General features: G+C 41.5%; 1 protein-coding gene across 1 annotated transcript in view; it reads left to right on the plus strand.

The window, feature by feature from the left end:
- The window catches only part of LOC126393605 (NALCN channel auxiliary factor 1), a 120,577-nt gene extending 110,956 nt beyond the window's left edge, over positions 1-9,621 (plus strand). The window contains exon 4 of the mRNA XM_050049836.1: positions 3,218-9,621. Coding sequence (XP_049905793.1) covers positions 3,218-3,519 — 302 coding nt within the window. The 3' untranslated portion in view covers positions 3,520-9,621. The remainder of the gene's footprint in view (positions 1-3,217) is intronic.
- The last annotated feature ends 15,702 nt before the right edge of the window (positions 9,622-25,323 follow it).

Here is a 25,323-nt window from a genome sequence, read left to right on the forward strand (position 1 = left end):
GCACAACTCCAGGAGGTCTGTGATTTATAAAGAGAACATTGCATGCAAGTGTGCGTGCACACGGTTTTATAAATCAGATTATTTTTTGGCGCACGCCATTTTCAGCTTTTGGGCGCACGTCAACTTTTAGTATGAATCCTAAGCACTCTTTTATAAATGAGGCCCCTTTCAGCATCGCAGGGCGAATTTCATCCGCACCCCCTGTGTTGGCACTGGGGAGCTTTTTGACTACCTCAGTGACCTCTGCCAGGGATGTGGACGAGAGTTTTCTCAAGTCTTTAGACTCAACAATATCTCTGGTCCAGGCAGGCAGTTTTCCTCCCTTGCTGAGCACAGCCTGAGATGAGCCCTGCTTTCGCTTCCTGAGGTGTCTAATGGTTTGCTAGAACTTGCTTGATGCCAACCAAAAGTCCTTCTCCACAGTTCCCAGTTCACCCTCAATACACACTTGGGTTTGCCATCCTCCCCACCATCTGATCCAACTCACCACCGAGTGGGGATCAGTTGACAGCTCTGCTCCTCTCTTCACCCGAGTGTCCAAGACATACAGCCACAGATCTGATGATACAACCACAAAGTCGATCATCGATCTTTGGCCTAGAGTGTTCTGGTACCAGGTACACTTATGAATCTCCCTGTACTTGAATATGGTGTTTGTTATGGCCAATCCATGACTCGCACAGAAGTCCTGTAACAAAACACCACTCGGGTTCAGGTCAGGCAGGCCGTTCCTCCACCCCCTTGTCAGGTTTCTCCATGGTTGCCCACATGAATGTTGAAGTCCCCCAGAAGAACACACCTAGTGCACTGCCCCTACCGCCCTGCACACAAAGCACCTGACCCCGATACCTGCTCCTGCAGGTGGTGGGCCCATAGGGCAGTGGCTCCATATTATTTATTTCAGCTGAGCGTGACAGGGTCTGATGGCTTAGGCCCAGCCATCAGATGCTCACCGGCAAGTCCCCCGCCTACTGGGGCTGGTGTCCCCATACTGGGCGAGGTACTCGTAGTCCCAATATGCCAAATAATCTAGGTCTTCCTGAATCACTCTTAGTCTTGCGCCTCCCCTGACACCACTTTGCCTTGGGAGACCCTACCAGGGGCTATTAGCCCCGGACAACACAGCTCCCAGGATCACAGGGACATGCAAACCTTTCTACCATGTTAATATGGCGATTCTCGGAGGAGTATCGTAATTTTAAAAGTTTTTTAACATAGAAAATACAATTAGGAGTTTCTTTTGTTCTTTGTATAGCCATCTTTCTGATGATTTCTCATAACACTCGGTTTGAAATGTGCCTCTGAAAAACCTTAGTATTGAGGGCCATGTAGCCCTAACACTTTGCCCTACACCTCTATCCCAACAAGAATCAGGACACTCCTCCCTTAGACGTGAAAGGGTCAAACAGTGTACTGGGATTGTACAATGAGCAAACACATTGTTAACACATTTGAACGTAGGGTCCTGCTCAATGATACTTCAGTAGAGCACAACCCTTTGATGGTCTCACAGTGAACACTTGTGACTTTACAGTTACAGGATGTTCTGTTTAATCACCTGACTAACAAGGTGATACACCATTACAACAAATTGTTAGCAATTCATTCACAGCACCAGGAGACAGCTGTACAGTGGAGCACTATCTGTATGTTCTGCCTGTACTGCACTCTGTTGGTCAGTGTTAGTGAATGTGGCGCTTATTCACACATGATGACCTTTTTTTGTCAATGTACATGGAAGGTAAATAAGTTGGAGCACAGTTTTACTGTGTGACCAGACTTTTGTCCCCAGAACTTGATTAATACAAAGACACACACTCACATCATGTGTTGATGCCGCCCTCTAGTGGTCATATTGAGCATCAGGTTACATTCATGTACAGTATAAAAGAAGAAATTCAAAGTGTTTGTCATAATTAGTTAAGTTTTTCTATTAATCAACAAATTTATGTATTCATTAAGAATACAAAACAAGGCTGCTTTTCTCACTCTTTGAAACTGAAGGATAAGGCTGGCAATTTTCTGTCACATTTTTACAATCATCAACAAAAGACCAACTATGTTAGTATGTTTTTAATAGTTGCTGATGCCCCCAGCCTGTCTGTAGCTCTCAACTCCAAGCCCCTTCATCTCATTGGAAGAAATATTTAAAAATGGGTCACGCACACATGGCCAGAATAAATGGAATTGAGATAGATCAAATTTGTCTTGAAGATCTAAAACAGCTGAGCACTGTAGGTTTCGTCAAATGTTCCTCAGACAGGAGAAAATTGTACAATGGTCTGGTAATTTTAAGATTAATACAGATCCACTGCACTAGTGAGTATTTAGGGTGATGTATATGGGGTTGAGTCAAAATAGGCTACAGCCTGTCATGTTCATTGTAATGAAGAAACTCATCTGCCAGTGTAAAAGTGCAGCTCATTGGTGTGTTTTTAATATTTTTGGGACAGTTATGGGGCTCTGCGTGTCATTAGAATAAACTACACTGACAGTACTTGTTATCTGGATCATTTAATTGGATTTGGTCGTTCCACAGGCTTTTCTGACAATATAGAAAATGTAGAATAACACCCTCCACCCTCTTCTGGACTCTATGGGTTGTACTCTTCCAACCACAGTCACCACTGAAATTTGAATAAAGGTAGCTGGCAAATCAGCACGTGCCTACCTGAATATGTGCAGAGCCCACAGAATGTAGAGGAGCCTGACAGTCTTAGCATCCTACTCTGTCTGTAGCTAGCGGAGTAGGAGCAACAGAGTGCTTAGGTAAAGAGCTCTGCTTGTGCTAATAGAACTAAGGTTACAATATCATAACCTTCATTTCAACTCCAGTTGCAAATAAATATGTTTTTTGGGGGACACTAAAAACTGCTAAGCATGTAAAAGACTTTTTCCTTGGTAAATTGGGTAACAATATTTACTTGTGAGTTTTCTTTTCATTTGCTTGCGTTTTCTTACATTGCAGATCACTGAGCGCTCTTGGCCACGGTGCTTTCAAACCATAATTTCATGATCAAAGTCATAGGAATGTATTAATGTTATTTTGTCTTTTATCTCTTTTTTTCTAGTGGGCGAAGCTGGATTAGCTGCAATATTCTTTTTGTAACAGGAGGCAAGGACAGGATTTAAAAAGTAAATGTTAAGACAACATGTGTGCTAACTGTTTAAATCTCCACTCCCACCACCACCCCCTTCCCCCAAAAATAAACCCCAGGGCTGCTGGAGGACCATCCATCAGGTGTTGACCCGAAAGCAGAGTGCTGCGATGTGCGGTGGGACTTGAAAGTGGACAACCGTTCCCGGGGGACCCTGAAAAGAACTCACCCGCCATGCCAGCACCGTACCTCCCTCAGCTCCTCGGCAGCCTGCAGACTGTGTAACAGCCGGCTCAAACTCTGCCTGCTGGTCCTCGTCCTCCTACACACTGTTGCCAGCCTCACTGCATCCCACAATGCAACAGGACTGGGCCTCCCCGCCATCACGCCTCTGGAGGAGAGCCCCGCCAACGAGGAGTGATAGAGCTGCCAGGAGGAGGTGAGGTTGTTGGGGTGGGGGATTCCCTCACCATGGCAACCGGTGTGGAAAAATACAGCCACAGTTGTGCGAACGGCTGGAGCTGTGTGCCTGTGGACATTCTGCAACGCTTTCTGGCAAATGGAAAATGTGGGACGCTTTGAGACGAAAGACACACAAATCAATCAAAACAAATAAATAAGTAAACAAACAGACACACTGAGGGACTCAACCAGTCCCTTAGATAGAAAGGGGACAATGCCACAGCCTTTGTTGAGTGGGAAGGTCGGCTTCCCCATGGCTGAGTTTCTCTCACTACGCTTTTTTACACTGTGTTCCAATTATTGGTTTCTGTTGCACTGGCTGACTATGGAATAACACAATCATATTCTCTTTCTAATGTTCATCCTTTGTGTTTGTTTCTGGGTCTCTCATACAGGAAGAAAATGTGTTCTCTAAATAAGACAGATAATGTGTAAAAAAAAAAAATTAATTAGCTGCAAGTTTGTGTGAGATGGTTTGTGTTTCTAGATTTACCGTGTGCGTGTGAGTACGTGTGGGCGTGTGTGTGCTTGTATGCATGTCTTTAAACGTGTGTGTGTGTGTGTGTGTGTGTGTGTGTGTGTGTGAGAGAGGAGGAGTGTGTGTTGCTGACACGTACCCTAAAAGTCTAGCTAACAGGCTGGTGCAGCGATGATGTTTTTATGGAGCCCCCCCCACACACACACCCCCAGATGTCACTTAGCTCTGCCATGCTGGTTTGTTGGCCACTATCCCATTTTAACTTCACTGGGTTTTGGATGTGGTTCTGATGTCCTTAATAAGCACTGTGTTTAACACAGGTTTATTGTCCTACACTTTGCTTTATGAGATAATATTCGCCTGGTAACACTGTTTTAAAGGATCAAAACATTTTAGTAATTAGCATCAGTGAAAAGCTAACACCTGGCTAAACTGTGAAACACATCAGGATCTATCCAAATTTTATTACAACTAGGGAACTATTTTCTTGGTTTTGACTGTGATTCCTTTTACGGCGCTGTACTCACCATGTTTATGCTTTCCGGGACGACTGATAAAATGAAGTCTGACAGGGGAAGAGACATAAGCAATCAGTTTAGACAAACCTAAAACCAACCAAACTTATGTGGCAGATAAAATGAAGACAGTTTTCCTTTGCAATGACAGATTTTTACAAACATTTCAACATCACTCACTTTCAATTTGTACGCCAAATACAATATATTATAAACATGCATTTGAATATATATCAAATATTTCATCTGACCACTTTTCTTGCTCCATTAGACTTTGTTGTAACAATGCTGATGTGTTGCCAGATCTCAGCAGTTAGTTTGTTGAGTAAAACCTTGTCATTATCAATAAAAGTGACTGCCAAAACTATAAATGTAAGACCCAAGCTGTATTAAATCTGAGTGAATATTTAAGCTTCAGGCTTATCACTACAGTGGGGCTGAGCCAAATGAACGGAAACTGAATCAGAATGATCGTACAAAATAACTTGACTGTAAATTTTAGTTAAGTGTTGAATGATCATGCTTTAAAGATGCTAAACTAAAGCATTAGGATCAGCACTCATCAGGTTGCACTCTGCTGTGCTTTGAATGAAGATGAACAAAAGCGGCCCAGTCGCCAAAGGAAAATTTTTGGCATTGTACATTTATGCAAACCATGGTTGTAGTGACTAGCTCTATACTTAGCAGTTGCTAATTGGCTGAATTGATTGGACTTGTTCTCAGAAAACTACTCCCAATCTTTTTGAATGCTGTATATCATTATTGGTTTATTTTCTCACCACTGAACGTAACTTCCAACAACTTTCAACGCAAACTTCCAATAAATACATACTGTTTGCGCCCTAACATCAGCAACACCTGTGCTTACTGGGATGAACTTTAATACCATGGCCTGCCTCAGCCAGTGACATAAGCCACCTAGTGGCGTGGTGGGATATTACATTTCACACAATTCAAAACAATGTCTCCAGCAAAGGTTATGTTACATGTGGATGTTAGTTAGTTATGATCACATGCATATGAGCTGATTTGGTCATCAGGAGGAGGAGGGGATGGTGGATTTGACATTCAGGCAAGACAGCAGCCAAGCAGCGGCCCACTGCAGCCCACTGCCCAACCATAACTAGTTGTTTTTGTGCCTATACTTAACCACATGTTAATCACAGCATTGTTGAAATGTAAAGTTTCAACATATCCACTACACACTGTATGAAATGTGCAAATGTCTGTTGTTTGCATAAATACACAATGCCAATATTTATTCTGGTGATTAGGCTGCCAAAAGACAAGGCAGGACCACCTGGTTAGATGCCAAAGAATGTGTAGAAAGCTTTTATTAGACACTCTATTAAAATTTATGTTGCTGCTGTTATTTTTTTAACTACTCCCTTTAAATCATACTAGTTAATAAAATATTATACCTGGGTTAACTGTCAGCCATTAAAGCCTGAATAATACCATGAACATGTAGCCAGTTGTTAGCAACTACTGCACTGGAAGCTTTAAAAAAGCACAGGTAGGACAATTTTATCTCATATAACAAAACATGAAGCTGTGTTAAGCTTGTCTTAACCAAAGATGTTATTTCAGGCGTTTTAACAAAACCCAGTCAGATTGTGGTCACTTCTCAGCAACGTTGCTCTGCAGAGTTAAGTGACATCAGGGTTATAGCACTGGATCAATGTTATTCACTGTTGTTCCAGATGAAGAAGCTTTGTTATTTTTGATTTTAAAGGTACTATCCAGTCAAAAATTAATGTCCGCAATATAAGAATGATGGTTACTGAAAGTTCCTACGTCTCCTCTGCCTCAAAAGCCTTTTCCTATTCCCTGCAGCTCACCTATAAAGATTTTTTTCTATCACCACTACTTGAAAACACAAACTAAATTTAACGTTTGCCCCGGAACCATTACTGATGCCTATATCAGTGGTGTCATTTTAACCTCAGGCCTTTTTATTCACACGAAAAATGATGACTGGATGTTACCTTTAAGGACTTTTTATAATTGGTAAACTGTAATTCCCGTGCAGTTATGATGAAGATAAAATGTCAACGTCTCACTAGGAAAGGTAGCATGCTACTTCAAGTAGTGTGAGGGAAAATCCCCTGTCCACTGATAGGTTTATTACACTATAACCCTGCTCCCTGGCCATACAGTAGGTACAGAAAGACACTCAACATATCACCAACACTGAGACGATTTGTTCAGATTGATCACTTTGTTTCTGTTAAATCGAAATGTGTAATCGACTCTCATGAACTGCATGTGGAGGCTCTGTGCAAGGTTATGACGGCCTCTTTTGTTGATTGTCCTCAGCCCCACTTTGCACCACATCCGATCCCAAATCAGCTCCTGTAGCATGCCCACTGTCTCGTACTTTTCTCCTCCAAACATCAAACTAGCGTCTCATTAAGTAAAGGGCTTATTAAGATACACAGTACAAACATGATCATCAAACACAGTCAGACACATTTAACAACATGCACATCCAAATTGTTAGCAGACAAAGGGTAAAAACATGGCTCACTTCCTGTTTCTTTTTTAACTGGTATAATACCTGCAGTGCAGAGGCATTCCACTGGCTGCTGCTGGAGAGCAGGAGCAGAAATCTAGAGAGAGAGAGGAGCGTGTCATTGTTTGTGTAAGCACTAATGGCATAACCTGGTAATCGTCTAAGTCAGCTGACACTTATGTTTCTTTTCTAAATGTTGACCAGCATGTGAACAGAAAGGAATGGCGTGACCTTAAGGGCTGACTTCTTCTTTAGTTTCTAGATTTTATTTTGTCTCTTCGATGAACAAGGCTGTGAGATCAGGTATTTGAAGACAAACAGATGTTATTGAATGCATTTTTTCCACTCTCGAGTATGTTGATTACATAAATGAGATGTCCAATCTGATATCTGATGTCAAGAATTTTATTATACAGCTTATATGAGGATTTAAAATTCATCATTATTCACATTTTACGGCTATATAACCAATATATTGGCTTATTTTTGACACTTACTCTGTTTAGACCCTGCCCCACTCTAGACATCACCATTCCTGCTTGCATAACTACTCATTGTCATTCAGCACAGCACACCCATGCCCATCTCGGATGACCGCAGTCAGTGATAGAAAAATGCTGCTATTCTATTGGTCACCAGTAGATGGAGATATTTTTATTCTTTTATATTGCTACCGCTGCTGAAGACCTATCACACAAGGACTGTCATATACACAGAGTCAGGAAGGCTGAGCTCAGAGGATAAAATGATGGGCCTGTGGGTAAAAGTGCGCTGTTGTGTGTGTGTGTGTGTGTGTGTGTGTGTGTGTGTGTGTGCATATGCAGAAATGTGTGTTTGTGTCTGTGGCTAATTGCCGTGTGTTCTCTGGAGAGCTCATTAGCGTTGCTACGACCTTGGGGCCTGCAGGACAGGTGTGGCAAACCACCACTGTCTTTAGACCCACGGGGACCTGCTACATTAATCGTCTCATTATTCACTGCAGCCCTAAAGCTGCATGGACTGTAGTATGAAACCACTGTACTGTACAATGTGTAATAAGTGTGTCAGTGCCCCGAGACCCCCACACAGACTAGGGTAGGGGTAGATCTATTTTTTCCACAGCACTTGCCTGCTAGAATAATCCCCTTGTCTGAAATGAGATGATGCACAGAAGGTCAGGGAGAATGAAGTGGACAATGACCCGAAACTGGTGCCAAAGCATACCTTGTTCCTGAGTAAAACAAACCCAATTCAAATCTAATATGACACGCAACAGGAGGAAAACAGGGTCTGTCAGTGTCGGAGAAATGTGCCATGTTAGCAATATATGGATTGCATCTCATAAGCCTCACACAACCCTCGCCATGAACACATGTAAGGGATCTCCTCAAGACGTACATGTGATTCCATTCTGCCTATCATGTCAGCAGTTGACGCTGTGATGCCATCACAAACCAACTGTCGGACATGTGTTCATACAATAAAGTCATGCAGAGGCTGCTTTACATGCAGGAATGCATCCTCACCGCGGTTGCATGGGTGCGAATGCTGTGCATATGCGTTGTCCTTCATGCTGCTTCAGACATGTCAGCACCAAGGACGGACCTTGTGTGCAAGGTTTCTTCCACAGACAATAATAGAATTAGATTTGACTGATGTAAATCTCTGATTTGACTTTTGTTGGTAATGCAGGCATGCACGCAACAGTTACTCTGCTGTGATAACTTTTATTTTCCTGTGTGTTTTGGTTTGTCACTTTTTACTGCATTATACTGAGAAGAAATTGTGTAGGGTCCTATAGATTCAGTCTAGATCCCCGACAATGGTCTGTAGCAGTCGTAGGGTATGGTCTGTCACATTCCATAATACACCAACCTACAAAAACTAATTTTGTGTTTCCCCCCCCTGCACATATAGACTATGTATGCCTCTTGCCCCCAACCCCCCCTCTCGTGCACCCACCGCCAAATGGTATGTACACAAATATTGCCCTCTTTCACTCCCTCTCAGCCTCTCTCTGTTTTCACAATAGTTCCGTTCTCTATCCTGTGGATCTATGCAGAAGCCCATTCCTTTTTTGGTTGTAAATACGTTCCTTAGTATGCTGAACAATGTATGTCTTTGCGTCCAGGTTTCCTTGTGTACTTTAAGTTGATGTCATGCTGTTACTTTCTTCTTCTTCTTCTAATTCTTTTTTTTTTTAAATTTTATTTCGAGCGTCTGAAATCATTGATGTTAAAAGAGAATGTGGGGAGGTTTAACCAATAGACTCGCCCTCAGCTTCGCAACCTTATTGTGAGAGGTTGTGGTTCTGTGTGTGTGGAAGCGAAAGATTTATGATTATAGAAATGAAAAAGGTTCAAAGTCATATAGAAGTATCATTGCAATTATGATTATTATGATTACTATTATACTACCAGTATATTGTAATATTATAGATGCTTTAGTTCAAGTAACTTCTTTAATTTTTTTACAAACAACTTTGATGAAATGATTTATAAAACAGTCTCACAAGTCATGATCTTTTCGAAAAGTATGAAAACTACTGCTACAATGATTAAAATTGTGTTCTGATGAAAATAAATACAGACATATAATCTGTTCCTCTGTTGTGTTTTGTATGATGTCACATTGTCCCAAGTAAGATGCAAAGATAGCAGTGAAAGTTCGACTTTTTTTGTATTTTTATGTAACAGGCTTTCATAAACTCCTGTAATAATGTACCTCAAAGAAGTGGTGAAACTAGTGTGCAAAACACAAGCCTCAAAAGATTGGTTAATATCACAAAAAAGTGTCTGAATCTGCAATTTTCACAGCCTCTCAACAACCCACGATGATGACACAAGGCGCAATCACATGACATATTTTCTACAGAGGTGCTGGTGCTGACGAGAACTAAAATGATCCCTAACGACTCTGCCGGTGGGCAACACTGATGTGATGTTCGACAAAGGTAATGAATGTTGTCAGCTGCCTGAGGACAAGAGGAAAGGTAAAAAAAAAAGAACTGTTATAGAAATCAAACACCTGTCAGTATTTCACTATGACATAAAGACATAGTTCACATGTTTTACTGTTGAATCATTACATAATTTAAACTGTCGTTAACTTAAAATAAAAGTTCAGAATCAGCATTATTGGTCAAGTATGTGCAAACACACAAGTAAACTGACTCTGCTTTATTGCTTTTAATGTTCATCCAGAGATTATAGATACAAAGAGGTGTGTATTCCTCAAGCTTGGGTCCTCTACCAGAGGCCTGGGAGTTTGAGGTACAGTATCTGCATATCATCTTAGCTGTTCCTAGCACTCCTCCAGACGGAGACCTCAGATGTTGTACCTGGAATCTGCTAGAGCCACTCTCCCAGTTTGGGGGTCACAGTCCCGAGTGCTCCAATTACTACTGGCACCACTGTTGCCTTTAATCCCCATTTCTTCTGTTGTTTGTCAATCAACATGATGTGCGGTTGGTTAGCCATCACCAGTTCGTCACTCTGGATCTGGAAGTCCCACAGGATCTTGGCTTGGTCATTCTCAACCACCTCAGGATGTATCTTCCATTCTGACTTAGACTTCCAGCCTATACTCAGTGCAGATGTTCCCGTACACTACGCCAGCCACCATGTATGCAGTTCCTGCCTGCATCTTACAGCCTGCTATCACTGTATGTGCTGAACCGTCTCAGGAGCATCTTTGCACAGCCTGCACCTGGGATCCTGTCTGGTGTGGTAGACCCCTGCTCTTGTGCTGCCACAATTAGTGCTTCTCTTTCAGTCCAGCCATTCCAGCTACTGGTAGGATGTCTTGATGTCTGCCACTTCTTCAATGTGTTGGTGGTACATGGGGTGCAGGGGCTTGTCCTTCCATGATGGTTCATTCGAAGCATCCATATGTTCCACATCCTCTGCATGTAGCCCCTCTCACTGGGGTTACTTGTGTAGTAGCATTCCAACATATATTCTCTGCTCTTGTCCATCTATGTTTTGTTCAATTTCTCATCAATGTTTTCCTGTTTTTTAGGGGCACTTTATAAAATAAAATACTTACGCACCTTCTTACCTTTATAGCACCTCTTCATTGAATCCACAGTATCTGGTAAATGCCCATGTCAGTGCTGCTAACAATCCATGAACCCCGTTTCTAATGCAAGTTTTCTGTTAGAAATGCGTAGACCCACAGCACAAGATGAGGTAACACTGGTGACATTACTGAGGTTATTTTTGACTTCCACAGATATTAAATGAAATCCAATAAAACTCCAGTGCTGGTCTTTAGTATGCAGTAAGCACTAATATTTAAGCTTCTGTTTATGCCATTAGATCCATAATAAATTCCTCACAGTCTACATTTGTTGTGTCCATCCATGTCCAAGTTGGAGCGCATATATAACATGCAGTTCCACTTAACACCATGAGATGGCAGTATCAGCATATTAGTAGGAGTGTGTGCTGGCATAAATCCAAGAGTACAAAAATAGATCACTAAAAAAATGTTGACATCACAACCACAGGGATCATGAATGAATGCTACATGGGCATTTATTGACTGAATTTTGTGCTTAACTCTGTGCATCTTCACACCAGGAGAGGGATTAGCTCATACAATATCCACTGGGTGCTCTATTAAGTATTTACCATTAAATATATACCACATAGTTTAAGTATATACCTTCACTCTGAGCTGAGTTAAGCCAAGAGACTGGATATATATTTCACTCATACATTATAAAACTGCTGACCAAGACCTGCCGTGGCCAGCTGGGTTAACTGCATACACACTCACCTTTTAAAATTTAATGTCACTGCACATGCATTTATTCAGCTGTTTATCAAGCACCGCTGACATTACGGAGTGAGTGACTCTCCTCACTGTGCATAATAATGTTTGAAGCCATGACTGTGTCCATTCATACTTTTTGTGGCCCATTAACTGTGTCACCCTGCGAGGATTAAATTACTGTGGGTCAGTGAGATGGACCGTCTGAGCTTTATTTGTCACTGGTAGGCTATATTGCATACACACAGGCAGGCTCAAAACTCAGTGCCATTGTAACTGTGGATTATAAACGTGGGAAACAATACCAAATCACATATATTCCCCTCTGTGCCAGTGGCCCTTCCACTTCGGATTAAAGCCCTCATTTCTATTTCGGCTTGTTGGGGGAGATGAGCTCATCTGACTAATCCTCAACTAGCCCGCCAATAGTCAGCATCCAATATTCCACCTGCCATTCAGACCACAGGCTGTGTGTGTGTGTGTGTGTGTGTGTGTGTGTGTGTGTGTGTGTGTGTGTGTGTGTGTGTGTGCTGTTGAAAGAAAATTGCTGTATTGGCATGCAGCACTACTGACGTAATGTAGGGAGTCACTGATGCTGATTTTGGAATCAACAACAGTCCTGCAGAGGACTTCTAGTAGTCTATCTTTACATTTAAAATTTGGTTTATCAGTATTTCATGCAGAGCTTGAATGTCAGCTCAATGGTGCTGCCATACACCTGCCAAGAGAGGTCAGTGCTATGCAGGCATTAAAGGAAATATAGCATCACTTTATGATTTAAATCAGTTATTAACAGGGGACTTTATTTTATGGACAACATAGCCCTTGCAACAACACTTGTTATACACTGCGTCTAATAACTAATGGAAAGACTATACATATTTTTGCTCTAAATCCCAAACAATTGTTAAATCAAAAGGCAGACGCCGAGCAGCGGGGGCGAATCACCGAACCAAGCTGAGCTGAGCTTGGCTGAACTGAGACATGTTTTCTCCCCCTCTTTCCACCAGGCTGCATGCTGCTGATTGGATGTTAGCTAATCCTACAGAACAGTCATTTGTCAGTTCTGCTGGGAGCTTTGCATGTGTGAGGCATAACAGGAATTAATAAACATTTTCCCACAACCTCCCAATCGCCCTTTCACTTCGGCATAAATGACCTAACTTAGTCGCTCATAGAGGTGTTGCTACTTACATGTTTCTTGTGTAGGCTTGTGAGAAGAGTTGAGAAAAGCCTGGTTTAATATTTCACAAAGTTAAAGCCTCTGACGTCCTTATGTAACAGTCCCTCGTAACAGTTTTTAAGCCAAGTCTCTGGCGCATCCTCCTGATTTTTTTTTTTCTCCCACTTGTTTTTTTCAGCAGAGTGTGTATACTGTGTGTGTTCATGTTTTATAACAAGAGGGAGGGGAGGAAAGCAACATTAGGACCACAGGGATTTAAGAAGATGATCTGCCTCGGCGGAAATTCAAACACATCAGACGCAGCAGTGTCAGTCACATCATTGCAGACATGGGGGGGCAGAAGTGAAGCTATTGATTGTGCTGCACTGATTCTGATCCACCAGCATCAGCTGTGGTCACTGTTAAGGGCTTAATGGACAAGGCATAATTAAGCAGATGCTTAGCTGATTAGACGAGCTAGACAAGTTAGGCACTGGGTTGTAAATGTTTCTTACGACAGTGTTTGAGTGGCATTGTGGCAAGTGTCACTCATAGCCAGAGAGGCCTAATTATGCGCTAATTGTTTCTCATTGTCCCTTGGTTTCTGATGAGGTGCGTCCAATCTGTGGGTCTCCATGGGTTTAACGAAGGCAGGAGAGGGAAGCAACCACTGGCAGCTAAATGTAATGACCTTAATTAAAAAACGTAACAGGTTAGTCTAAGGAGCTATCATGAGAATCCTTGCAGTTAAAGGAGCAGTGTGTAGGATTCACTTCTCCCATGTGCCAAGCATGACGTCCCGGTTGGGATTTCTCAAGTGTTCATTGTTCAGGGGGATTTTTGGTGGGAGCTGGATTATCCACAGAGGTCTCTTTCTCTCCAAAACAAATGGACCAGGGGTCACATTTATAAACATTGCATGGGCCACTTTCTACGGAAAAGTTGTGATCTATAAAAACAGACTTGATGAGAGAAACTTTGACCCATACTTATGAACAGTGTGGAGACAGGAAATCGATGATGCAGATGGTGACGTGGAAGCCTGATGGTTGAAATTGTTAAATATTTTTTGGTGCACGTCATTTCTGGCTTTTGTCCATATGTACAATTTAAGTATGGATCCTACGCGTTGTTTTGTGAATGAGAACCCAGTTTATTTCCTTTAACTCCCAGTTGGGATTTCTCTACTGTTCATTGTTAAGGGGGTTTTAGCAGGAGCCGAATTATCCACAGAGGTCTCTCTAAAACATACGGACCAGGGGTCTTATTTCTAAACATTGCGTATGCACAAAACAGGGCTTGAAAGAGGCCTACGCCACTTTCCACGCAAAAGTTGTGATCTATAAAAACAGACTTGATAGAAGAAACTTTGACCCATGCTTACAAAGATTTAGGAGACGGAAAATTGCCGTTGCAGATAGTGCGGTGGAAACCTGATGGTTGAAGGTATTGAATATTTTTTTGCGCCTGTCTGTCAAAGGAAGTGCATGTGTGCAGGCGCGTGTTGTTTCATCACAAAGTCACACCACCAACTACTGGCTTGGCATGTATAGACCTACTACAGCGTTTTTGGTCATTTTTGCAGATCCGTGTGCAGGGTGATTGTTATCAATACGTTGTCGTCTGAACACGGAACTTCTTTCAAAACGAAAATGAGAAACGATTCCGTTTTCAGCAGATCGTTTGCGTGTAAACGTGGCCTGAATAAAGCAGTTTCACGTTAAAAAAATCAGTGTTTTCCCGACAGCTCGTTGTGGAGGAGCTGCTAACTGTTGTGGCCACTGAGAAAATGTATATCGCCCTTTCTAAAGCCAGTGTTTGTTATTTCCGTCCTATTCTACTGTAGAAACATGGCCGTGCAACTGAACCTTTAAGTTCACAAGTCCTTTCTTTCTGTGGTTGGAATGTGAAATACAGATCAATGTGAAATGACAGGTATGCATTTTGATTCACAGGCACTGGGGAATGCAGAATTTTCTATGGTTCTAGACTGTCAAGAGTTAATGCAATGCAGGAGACATTTACATACCTTGTATTTCTCTTGCATAATGCAACAGCAATGGCAGTTGATATGTGCAATGCAACACTGACACCTTTAATCCTTTGTGAGCCCTTTAACTGTAGAAAAAATTTCAAGCAGCCTTGCGGTTAGGTCTTGGGACAGAGATGGAGTGAAAAGGGTGCATTTTAATGCTGTTGGGATAGAAATACTGCAAACATACAGTTCAAAGCATTCAAGAGTGCATCGTATGTGGTTGCCAGGCAGAGGCGTTCTCTCTGGCATGCATCTCTCTCTTTCAGTTGGACATACTTTGCGTAGACACCTGACATGTGCCTGCACCCCCACGCAACTTACATTGTTTGGCGTATGAGAAGAAATAATGAGGAGAACCCATTTAAAGCTTTTAACACTGCCTCACTTTGGTTTCTGTCTTTCTCTGTCTGCCTCTCAGCCCCTCTTTCTGTTTTGTTTTAATCATCTGTGTCCATCTGGACTTGTGCATGTATACGTAGGATCAGTGCCAGAAGAGCCGGTCATTCATGTCGGAACAGAGTGTCTTTACACTGGTGGCAAAATCTGGACACACATCTGTGTAGTTTGACTTCATGGTGCAGATAAAGGCAATACTAATGACAAAGTAATATGGGCAGACAATGGGGTATTGTATCTGCATCCTAAGAATGAAGTTTACAGTGTAATTATGAATTACATACAGTAATGTTATCTGCTTGGTTGGTGGAACAGACAGTATCCCAAAACACCAGTGTCATGAATGTACACTTCACTGCTCACTGGAACCATCTACCTGGATGGAGCAGGCATCCTTTTTAGCCAGGTCCCTGGTGCCATATAATGCTGTTTTCAACAACACTGCATTCATCACAAGCTTACATAAAAGAGGATGCTTGCATGGATGGTGCTGATGCGTGATTTGTATATCTGTGTGTGTGTGTGTGTGTGTGTGTGTGTGTGTGTGTGTGTGCCTGCGTGTGTGGTGCTTTCTACTCACTGGATTGATGACAGAGAATGTACCCACCCGAGGACCAGCCTGAGGCCTTTTGAGCCTCTGCTACTGCCATTTAGAGTTTGCTTGGACTGAAACCTTTCCTCTTCAGGCTTCTGCTCAGAGCAGTTGTTTGGACCAGAATTCAGCAGCACTGAAACCAGCCTAGACTAAATGAATCAAACAAATGTTTCATTCAAAGCGTACCACACAGTATGCTACTACTATACTTCTACTCCACTACATTTTAAGAGTCAATTATTGTACTTTTTACTACACTATTACTGTTATTATTATTATCTAATTTAGTTTAATTTAATTTAATTTAATTTAATTTAATTCAATGTAATTTAATTCTATTTTGAATTATTTCATTTCAAATTATTTTATTTTATCTATCTATTTATTTAGCAGTATATAAAATAATTAAAATCATCCGTTTGAGCTGCAACATTATAGTGATGTACACATTGATGCATCCCTAATTATGATCAACATACATGAATCTGAAACGGGCCACGCTGCATAATGAGTACTTCTTTTAATGCTAATACTAATGTATGTGTGAGTATTTTTACACTGTAATATTTACTTAAAGGGCCAGTGTGTAAAATGGGTTGAAAACCGTTGAAAACAGTGACATCAGTGGTCAAATTCTAGATTGCAGGGCTCACTCGCTCACCCCTCCCGTCGGGTAAATGACGGTGGCCTCGCAGGGACAAAAAGCCTTGCGCAGACACAAGTTTTTCAGGAGTAGATCTATCTAGCGACGTGGTGAATGTTTATTTAGAAATCTAAACCATGTTACGATATTGTCTTGAATCCCTCACGAGCAGGAGACCAGAGGAGCGTTCGGGAAAAAGGCCCGTTTAATTGAACACTCCAAAAACTCCGGTAACACTCCAGGGGGTAAAAGACTTCGTTGGTTTATTTATTACACGCGAAACGCGTTCTCTGACTGGCTGGATTGTCTGCTCGGTCTGCCGTACATACATGGCGGCGCAAGATGGCGACCTCTCTAAAGCAAGGCCCTTGCTATATATATATATATAAAAACCTAATTATAAGGCTACGAAAACCAAACGAATTTTATTTTATAGTGATTATACACTTGTATAAACATATTAATGGGTAGAATATTCAGATTCAGATTCAGATTGACAATAAACCATGCCAAATATTACACACTGGCCCTTTAAATACACTAAAAGTTAAGAATACTTCTTCCACCACTGTGCGTGTGGAAGAGTGGAACTTTATTTGACATGTGTTTGACAAACCTGTGAGCAATTTTCACTGGATTAAATGGAATTTACTCTTCCAATAAACCATGCGACGCAAAAGCCTCAACCCCATTCATTTAATGAGGCACAGTGTTGACACGATAGAGATGCTGAGGCAGTGGCAGAGGCCTCAGGTAAAAAACTGCAAGGATGTCAGCTAAACAGTGTGATCTCATCTGGCATTACACCGTTTTGGCCGATCACTGCTTACATTGCTGGATTCCAAAGCAAAGGTAAAAGACTGTCACTGTGAAAACTTTTCACAGTTGTAAAATCCAGTCACACACTACTATAACTAGTTGGCATTGTTCAGTCTTCAGGTTGGCCTTCACATTTCTGGAAGCTGCATCTTCACTTCCTGGATTGAATTTCTACATTTACATCTACAAAACAATGCGTATACTAAAAATGTACGTATGGACAAAAGCTAAAAATAGAGTGTGCCAAAAAATATTCGACATTCGCTTCCCCTTTACCATCTCCATCACCAATTCCTCAAGTGGTGTATGTCTCTTTCAGGCTTTCAGGAGTACACATAAAATGGGGCCTTTATAAATGAGACCCCTGGTTTTGTCAAGACATGTTTTTTGGTCTTCTTTTTTCTGTTTGTTTTATATTTTTGGCAAAGCTACAAGAAATAAGTTATGCTGGAGTTATGCTGCTGCATGGACAGGGAAAGGCACAGCTCGAAACACAATGAAAAAAAATTACAGCTCTAACATAACTTGGCTAGTGTACCTAACGCTCCACGGCCACTTAATGCACTCAGAAAGTCTGGTAGAACACACTGTATGAGACACACACACACACACACACACACACACACACACAATCTTGCCCACTGTTTGTTGCTTTGTGCATAAGGAGTTCGTCAGAGTATAACTTGTTCAAGCAAGCTGGAGAAGAATTTTCCATTCACAGTTCTAGTTTTCCATGACCACTGCTGCTCTGAATAAAAGCGAGCATAATAAAAAAACAACAGCAATCTCCTGTCTTACTCTGCTTTGTGATGCATTTTATGTCTGTGCACTACATATACAGAGATGTGCAATCAAAGCTTGGCGAGAGAGAAGTAGCAGGATACAGCTGTGTCAAAGGTCCCTTGCATATATCTGTTGTATTTGTGCATATGTGCTGATTCTCCTTCTTTACATCTTCCACAACTTGGAAACACAGCGGGAACATCCCATCATAAAGAGATTAACGATGCCGTCCCATTTATCATCAGGCATCGACTGGTCTATGAACTGGAAACCTGTTTAATAAATGGATAGTTCAGTTGATTTGATGGGATTATCAAAGGATGACAAAGAGCCAATGAGAATCAGTGGCATTATTGCTGTAATAAGCCAGCATGTCATTAAAGGAATCCACTTATGAATAGCTGGTAGATACATTATGGATGAAGTGTAAGGAGCTCAGAGTAAGGATGATGTATTCACTATATGGAAATACTTTAAATAGGAGGTTTCTATTCTCATTATGCTTTTTCCTCCACATTTCAAGATGAGGATTGTGCACAAATTTGCACAAAAAATATCTCTTCCTGTTACGTATTTAGAAAATGACATACTTGTGTTACAACATTTCTGTCACACCTAGGCTGTGCACCCAAATTTGTACATATGTCACACATTTTAAAAGGCTGCAATCACAGCAGTCTTCTGAAGAGGCAGGTTGGCCAACACATTCTCACACCAACCTCATCACATATCAACGTTTGGTCATGGACCTTCCACGTCCTGACACGACATGAAAGGTACCCTGGGTGCGTTGGTTGTTGACATTCTGGGACGCCGTGTCAAGTTCTGCCTGTTACATGCATTGTCTTCTTTCAAGATACACTTCTGTTTTCACAGGAAATTTAACGTTTACTGTAACGTTACCGTTTGACGTTTTTTTCCCTGCAGCAACTAATGCATGTGGATGGGTTTAGGAAAAAGAACAGGTTTGGATTTATAATCTTACGGTGTTTGTTGGACCCATCCACCACCCCTCCTGCCCACCCTACTTGGACTTTCGCTGCCTTAACTTTCATTCTTGTCCCACTGCGTTTCCCCCTGATGCTGCCCCTGATCACTATAACGATGATCGGCTGCGTATCATGCCAACGTTAAAGGACGGCTTTTTCATCAATATCTGATGCCACAAGTCATTGCTCAAGTGCCGGATTTCAATGACTTCGGATTGAGACCGGGTAGGGTAGGGGTAGTGGATGAATCACAAAAACCCAGATTTTCCCCTGTAGATGAGTTTGGAACCATGAGAACTTTCAGTGAACTTTGAGTCATCTTAAGGTGCGTCCTCACCATGTTTCTTTACCAAACCTCTGTAACTTTCTATTAATTATGTAGCTGTACGTTAAGTACGGAACATCATTTGTGGAGCACTAATTCGTAGCATATCATACAAAACATTTTATAAGAATGGCAGCGCACAAAAGATACAGCAGTCTGGGTGCCATTCCTCACTCCCATCATCTCATCACCATATTAGCACTTCAAAGAGCTGGTCTGAAACTCTAATGTGCCATTCTTAGAGACTCGTCTTGAAGATGGGACACACAAACACTGACACATTGTGAATATTTTAGTGTATATTTGCTTGTTTTTTGGTTTCACATCTGAAATCTTGCATATTTTGGACCAGAGATGAGACTGTGTACGGATCATATGTGTATCTCACCCTGTTTCTATGTGCTACAACTCTTAACTTGTTACGTTAGATTTAGTTGCTCAAAAATGGAATGGTGGATAATGCATGGAGAAATGCATCGATAAAAATATGCATTTCATCTGAACACAGTGTCAACAAATAGCACAGAAATTGCACTTCTTTATAAATTACCAGTAGCAACTCTTTTCATATTCAAAGTTAAGCAAAGCAGAGCTAAGTGTCCTTACAAAAGTTTGCACGCCATCAAACTCTTCTCCCCAATAAGGGAGTGTGTGATTTAAATCTTCAAAGCTTGGATGAAAATTTCTGTCCAATTACTGAGATGTTGTAGACACCCACACCATCCTATTTCAGTCAAATTTTCTTACTTTCTGTCACTTTTGGATCACAAATTAACACATGAACACTGCGAAAAATAATACAGAGCAAGACCACTAACTCAAACTTTGTTGTGCTCTTTGAAGCGTCTCCTTACTTTTCCTTAAAGTGCTTGTCAGTGAATATTCAGATGCAGTTAATTTTGTGTTTGCTGTTACAGCTACTACACCGTGCACGCTGTATCACAGTCACTGTGGAGGTCCCAGGCCACACAGATGGGACGGACAGAAGATTAAAAGTTAGTGGGTAATGGGGTAAAATATTGTCGTCTGTCTAGTGCTCTGCTGCGGGATGGCTAGCTTAGTAAAATCTAATCCTACACACACACACACACACACACACACACATGCATGTATATCAGCAGACAAACAAACACATCCCCATGCTGCTGTAAACAGTTTTTAAGTTGTCTTAACAGGAGTAGAGGGATTAAATTCATTGACACACATACTCAACTCTCTCTTTCTCCCTCCCTCTCTTTCCGTCTCACAAGCACACATCTATGCACGCATTAACACATGCACACGCGTACACAGGTCACACAGAGCATCAGTTATTAGACCCAAATGGAGCTGAACCCTGACTGACAGCATCTGTTTCTAATGCCATCTGCCGCAGACATCAGCCAGCTCGCTGATGATGATCTGACTGTGTCCACGATAAATAGACGGGGGCATGAACGGTGAGACTTGCATAATGTTGTTTCCGCAGTGAAGAAGCATATGAACGTATATTTGTTTTGTTTTTGGTAAATTTAGATAGAAAACTGTTAAAGGTTGTGATCTTGACAAACCTCAGCTGGTTCCTAAAAGGCCCGACACTAACATGTAGATGGGTTTCCAAGCATCATTGTCCTTTTTCATGAAAGATAATTCGACGTCACCATAGAAAAAACACAGGTGTGAGTAATAAAATAAATGATGGCTACATTTTTCATCGAGGATAATTAGACACAATAGGAAATACTAATTATAGTAAATTCAATCCCGAGCACTTTAAAGGGATAATAAGTTTAATATGGCCAGAATATGAGTTTAAAACATTTAAAAAAAATAAATAAATAACATTATCAGCAGAATGTGAAGAAGTAACAGTGTTGACACTGATATAAAAAATGTCTATGCATTGTGTGGCAAAACACGATTGAGCATGCTAACCAGCTTGCCCTGGTCTGTTCTGTTTTGTAATACCACTTTTACCTTCGATAGATAGATGCACGCCACATACACATTCATATCTATATTTTTAAGATATTATAGATACAAGTAAAAACAAATCAGGAAAAACGAAACGTGCGAGGGGTCCTGCCTTATGATTGTGGCCCGTGAGAGAAGGCGGCCTGAGTGAAGGTCACAAATAATGATCCGATGATCCTCTCAGACATCTTGACAACCTGCTGCAGGTCTTTTTTTCAGAGCCAGAGTACCACACAGTACAGCAGTATGTTATTATGCTCTCAACTGTGCAGTGGTAAAAGAGGATCAGAAGTTCCTGAGGAAGCCTGTTATGTTTCAGCATCCTCAGAAAGAACAAACTTTGAGAGGCTGTGTAGCGTCCACCCTCAGTCCAAAATCAGAGGACAAAGTAAAAGAGCTGCACTGAACCCCTACTTAATGCCACACTACATCCAGTATATTTCTGTTTTTAAACACATACATTTTTATGAAGCAAAAGACGGCTGAAGCTCTGGGCAAGTGACCTTTATCACCATGCCAGCCACTGGTTCCAAGAAATGAAAACATTGGCATTGGTTCGACATCCCATTGTTCCGACCATATTAAACTCATTGTTCCGAAGTCCGTTCCGAAATCATCATGATGCCCTGTGGTTAAGGTCTGGTTAGGTTTAGGCACAAAAACCACTTGGTTAGGGTCAGGAAAAGATCATGGTGTGGGTTAAAATGAAAAAGAAAGTGACAAACACATAAGCCGTGAGCCTCCTCTGCCTTAAGCCGGTCGCGGCGCACCATACGCCCACCGCGAGCCGTTCAGCACCGCGGACAGTCGGACTAATGGGATGTCGAACCAATGGGCTGTCGAACCAATGACATGGACCCTGCTTTCCACTGCTGGAGAGAGGTCTTGGCAGGTAAAGAGATGAGGTTCATTGCAATGTTTCTTTTAGACGAGAGCCACATTCTGGTGCTTCAAATGGGGACCCTTGAATATATAATAAACAATGAGTAACATGTAATGATTGCTATCTAGTGAAACTGATAGCAATACAGTGATACAGTCTAGCTGAAGCTGACATAAACTACATAAGTTACTAATAATAAATACCCATGATATTTTCTAGAAGGCTGATCTTACCAGAACCCACCCCACCAGCTATGGGTCAATAATAAGCTAATAGTAAGCTGACAGATGGATTTATGAAAAACCCGTGGGTCAAACATATATATTTGGGGTTGGTAAATCATTCCGAATAAAAGTATTTCCCTCTTAACTGTCTCAATTAAGATGCTTCAATATAATAATAAAAAATAAAAAAAAAACACCTGTACATGTTTTCTCCCTCAAATTTGATGAATACATTAATATTCTGCAGCCATGCCACCAGTTCACAATCGCTGCTATAGACCAACACTGAATCTGCTTGTGTGTCTGGAACCTCCCGTCTACAATGGGTTTGACACGCGCCCTCGTTGAAGACTTGGCTCAGATTCTGGAATTACCTCTTATCCTGAAGCCTCCTTAAGGAAAGGACAATCTTGATTCGGCGGTGGGAACCTCTTGCGACCACATGCTTTTGCTGACGTTGACCACAGCAGGATTTGAGCCCTAGACCTTCCACATGGACGAGTGCTAACCACTAGGGAGGCCCCCCCTATAAACCAACACTACGTGTGAAAATTGTGAGATACCAGTGTTATATTGACCGGCTGTCAGTGTTTCACCCATTTGGTTGAATTTTGTGCATCATTAGCAACTGGCTATCATGGAACAGCAATAACAAAATTCAACACATTCTCATCCGAACTCCTCAAATATTGCTGTTTCAAGTCTACATATGACATACTAGGTATCCTCCTGAGTCTGTTGACTTTTTCAGAACGCAGTGTCAACTTATGCTTGTTACATGCACTCTCTTTTCAAAATACACGCATATGCATATGAGCCTTTTCAAAATAAATTTACAATGACGGTAAAACACCTCATATTGATGTTTACTTCCCTGTGTAACAAAAGCACATGGTTAGGTTTGGAGAACAAATGCATGTGGTTAGGTTAGGTTCAGAAAATGATATCATGATTTGGCTAAATGTTCATATGGGAAGAGAACACCAGGCTCTTGGGTGAAAGTCCAGGGTTTGTTGGACCCACCCATTGCCCCTCTCACCCACCCTATAGAGACTTCCCAGCTCCTTATATTACGTTGTTTCGTTACGTTGCTGCAATATAAACTGACGCCCACCTGGCCTCAAAAGGTGCCTTTTGCTTTGTTGTCTGATGTCAAAATCACTCACCAAGTGATGGTATTTGACGACTTCATCATAAGAACGGGCTGTAAATTTAGATGGTGGATCCAGTAGTAGACCAGTGAAACACTACATTCTATTTCTTTGGAGCATGTGGCCAGGCATTACACACTGCAGGTTTTACTCAAGGAAACCAAACATACAGAGAACAAGACATACCTGTAGCATGAATGTGGTGCTATTTGCGGCCTTAAAGAGCCTTCATCCTGTTCTCCATCTAGTCAACTGCATCACTGGGCTAGTTGGTCTTCACTGTAGCCTTGATACAGTATGAACATATTGGTAGTTTCTTACATTATTATTTTCATTATTTTTTAATACTGGTCATCACATGTGCTTTATTAATAGCAGAGAGCTTGAATGTATGCCCAGTGTTCATTAAACAAGCTCTCATACTGTGCAGGCTACACACTGTGCCTGAGTGTCCAGGAACACACCAAAGGGACGGCTGCTTCAGAAGCAATCAGCTACCGTGTCCTCAGGGGAACTGGTTCCAACAATGAATCACATACTGTAAATAACATACCGCACCAAGAATGTAAGTAACCATCATAATAGGAAATGAAACGATCGGTCATGAATCTAATAGTTGCTCTGCCATGACGGTTTATAATGATGACATTTATCTTTCGTCTGTCATACGACTTCCTTTCAGCATAACCAGTGCCCCCAAAAACCATCACAGATGCATGCTCTTTCCACACTTCACACAGTTGATAACAGGATATTAACCTAATCATAGGGATGGCACAACTGATCCTGATTACCTCATTAGCAAAGGCTGAACCTTCCCCTTAAATTGACTCCTGAAAGGTATGCAGGAAAGACGGAGCGTGACATAGAATATGACACACTGTGTAAAGCAAAGTAAAAATTTCCTTTCCATACATCTTTCCATGTATCTGCATATAATGTCTATCCTCGGGTTGAGTGTAATCCATAAAGATAATGACGCCTAAAAAATAGTGCTTAAAAGATGAACATAGCTTTCATTAACGTCAACATTATCCAGCTTGTATTAACTCATTACCATGCAGTGATTTATTTTATTGAGCACCACGCTGAGTCTGGACACCGCTCAAATCATGCTGATGATGCTATAACAGTATTTCAGCCAATATTATTGAACCACATTCTCACAAAAGGTAGTTAAAGCTGACCTGACTTGAACATTTTTTTCCACAGTTGGAAAGGCACCATCAAAGCCTCCTACCCTGCCAAAGGCTGCCAGTTTAAGACCCTGAATTACACCTGACAAGCTTTTATTTTTATTCATCCATTACTCATTTTGTTTTTCATATACCCTAAGCTGCTCAGTAAATCAATAGGACATGGCCTCAGTGGACTTTAGGAGTCATAATTTGTGATGTGTCACCACTATTTTTCCTGCACAAGAAGAGAGTGTAAAGGATCGCTGGTGTGAGACACGGCAACCACTGCCAAATCTTGCTCCTTGGCTGGATATATTTTAAAGACATCTTTCCAGTTTGCTCCTTTTGATTGTGTCACGGTTAT

This window comes from Epinephelus moara, chromosome 7 (assembly GCF_006386435.1).
Source record: "Epinephelus moara isolate mb chromosome 7, YSFRI_EMoa_1.0, whole genome shotgun sequence".
Taxonomy (NCBI): domain Eukaryota; kingdom Metazoa; phylum Chordata; class Actinopteri; order Perciformes; family Serranidae; genus Epinephelus; species Epinephelus moara.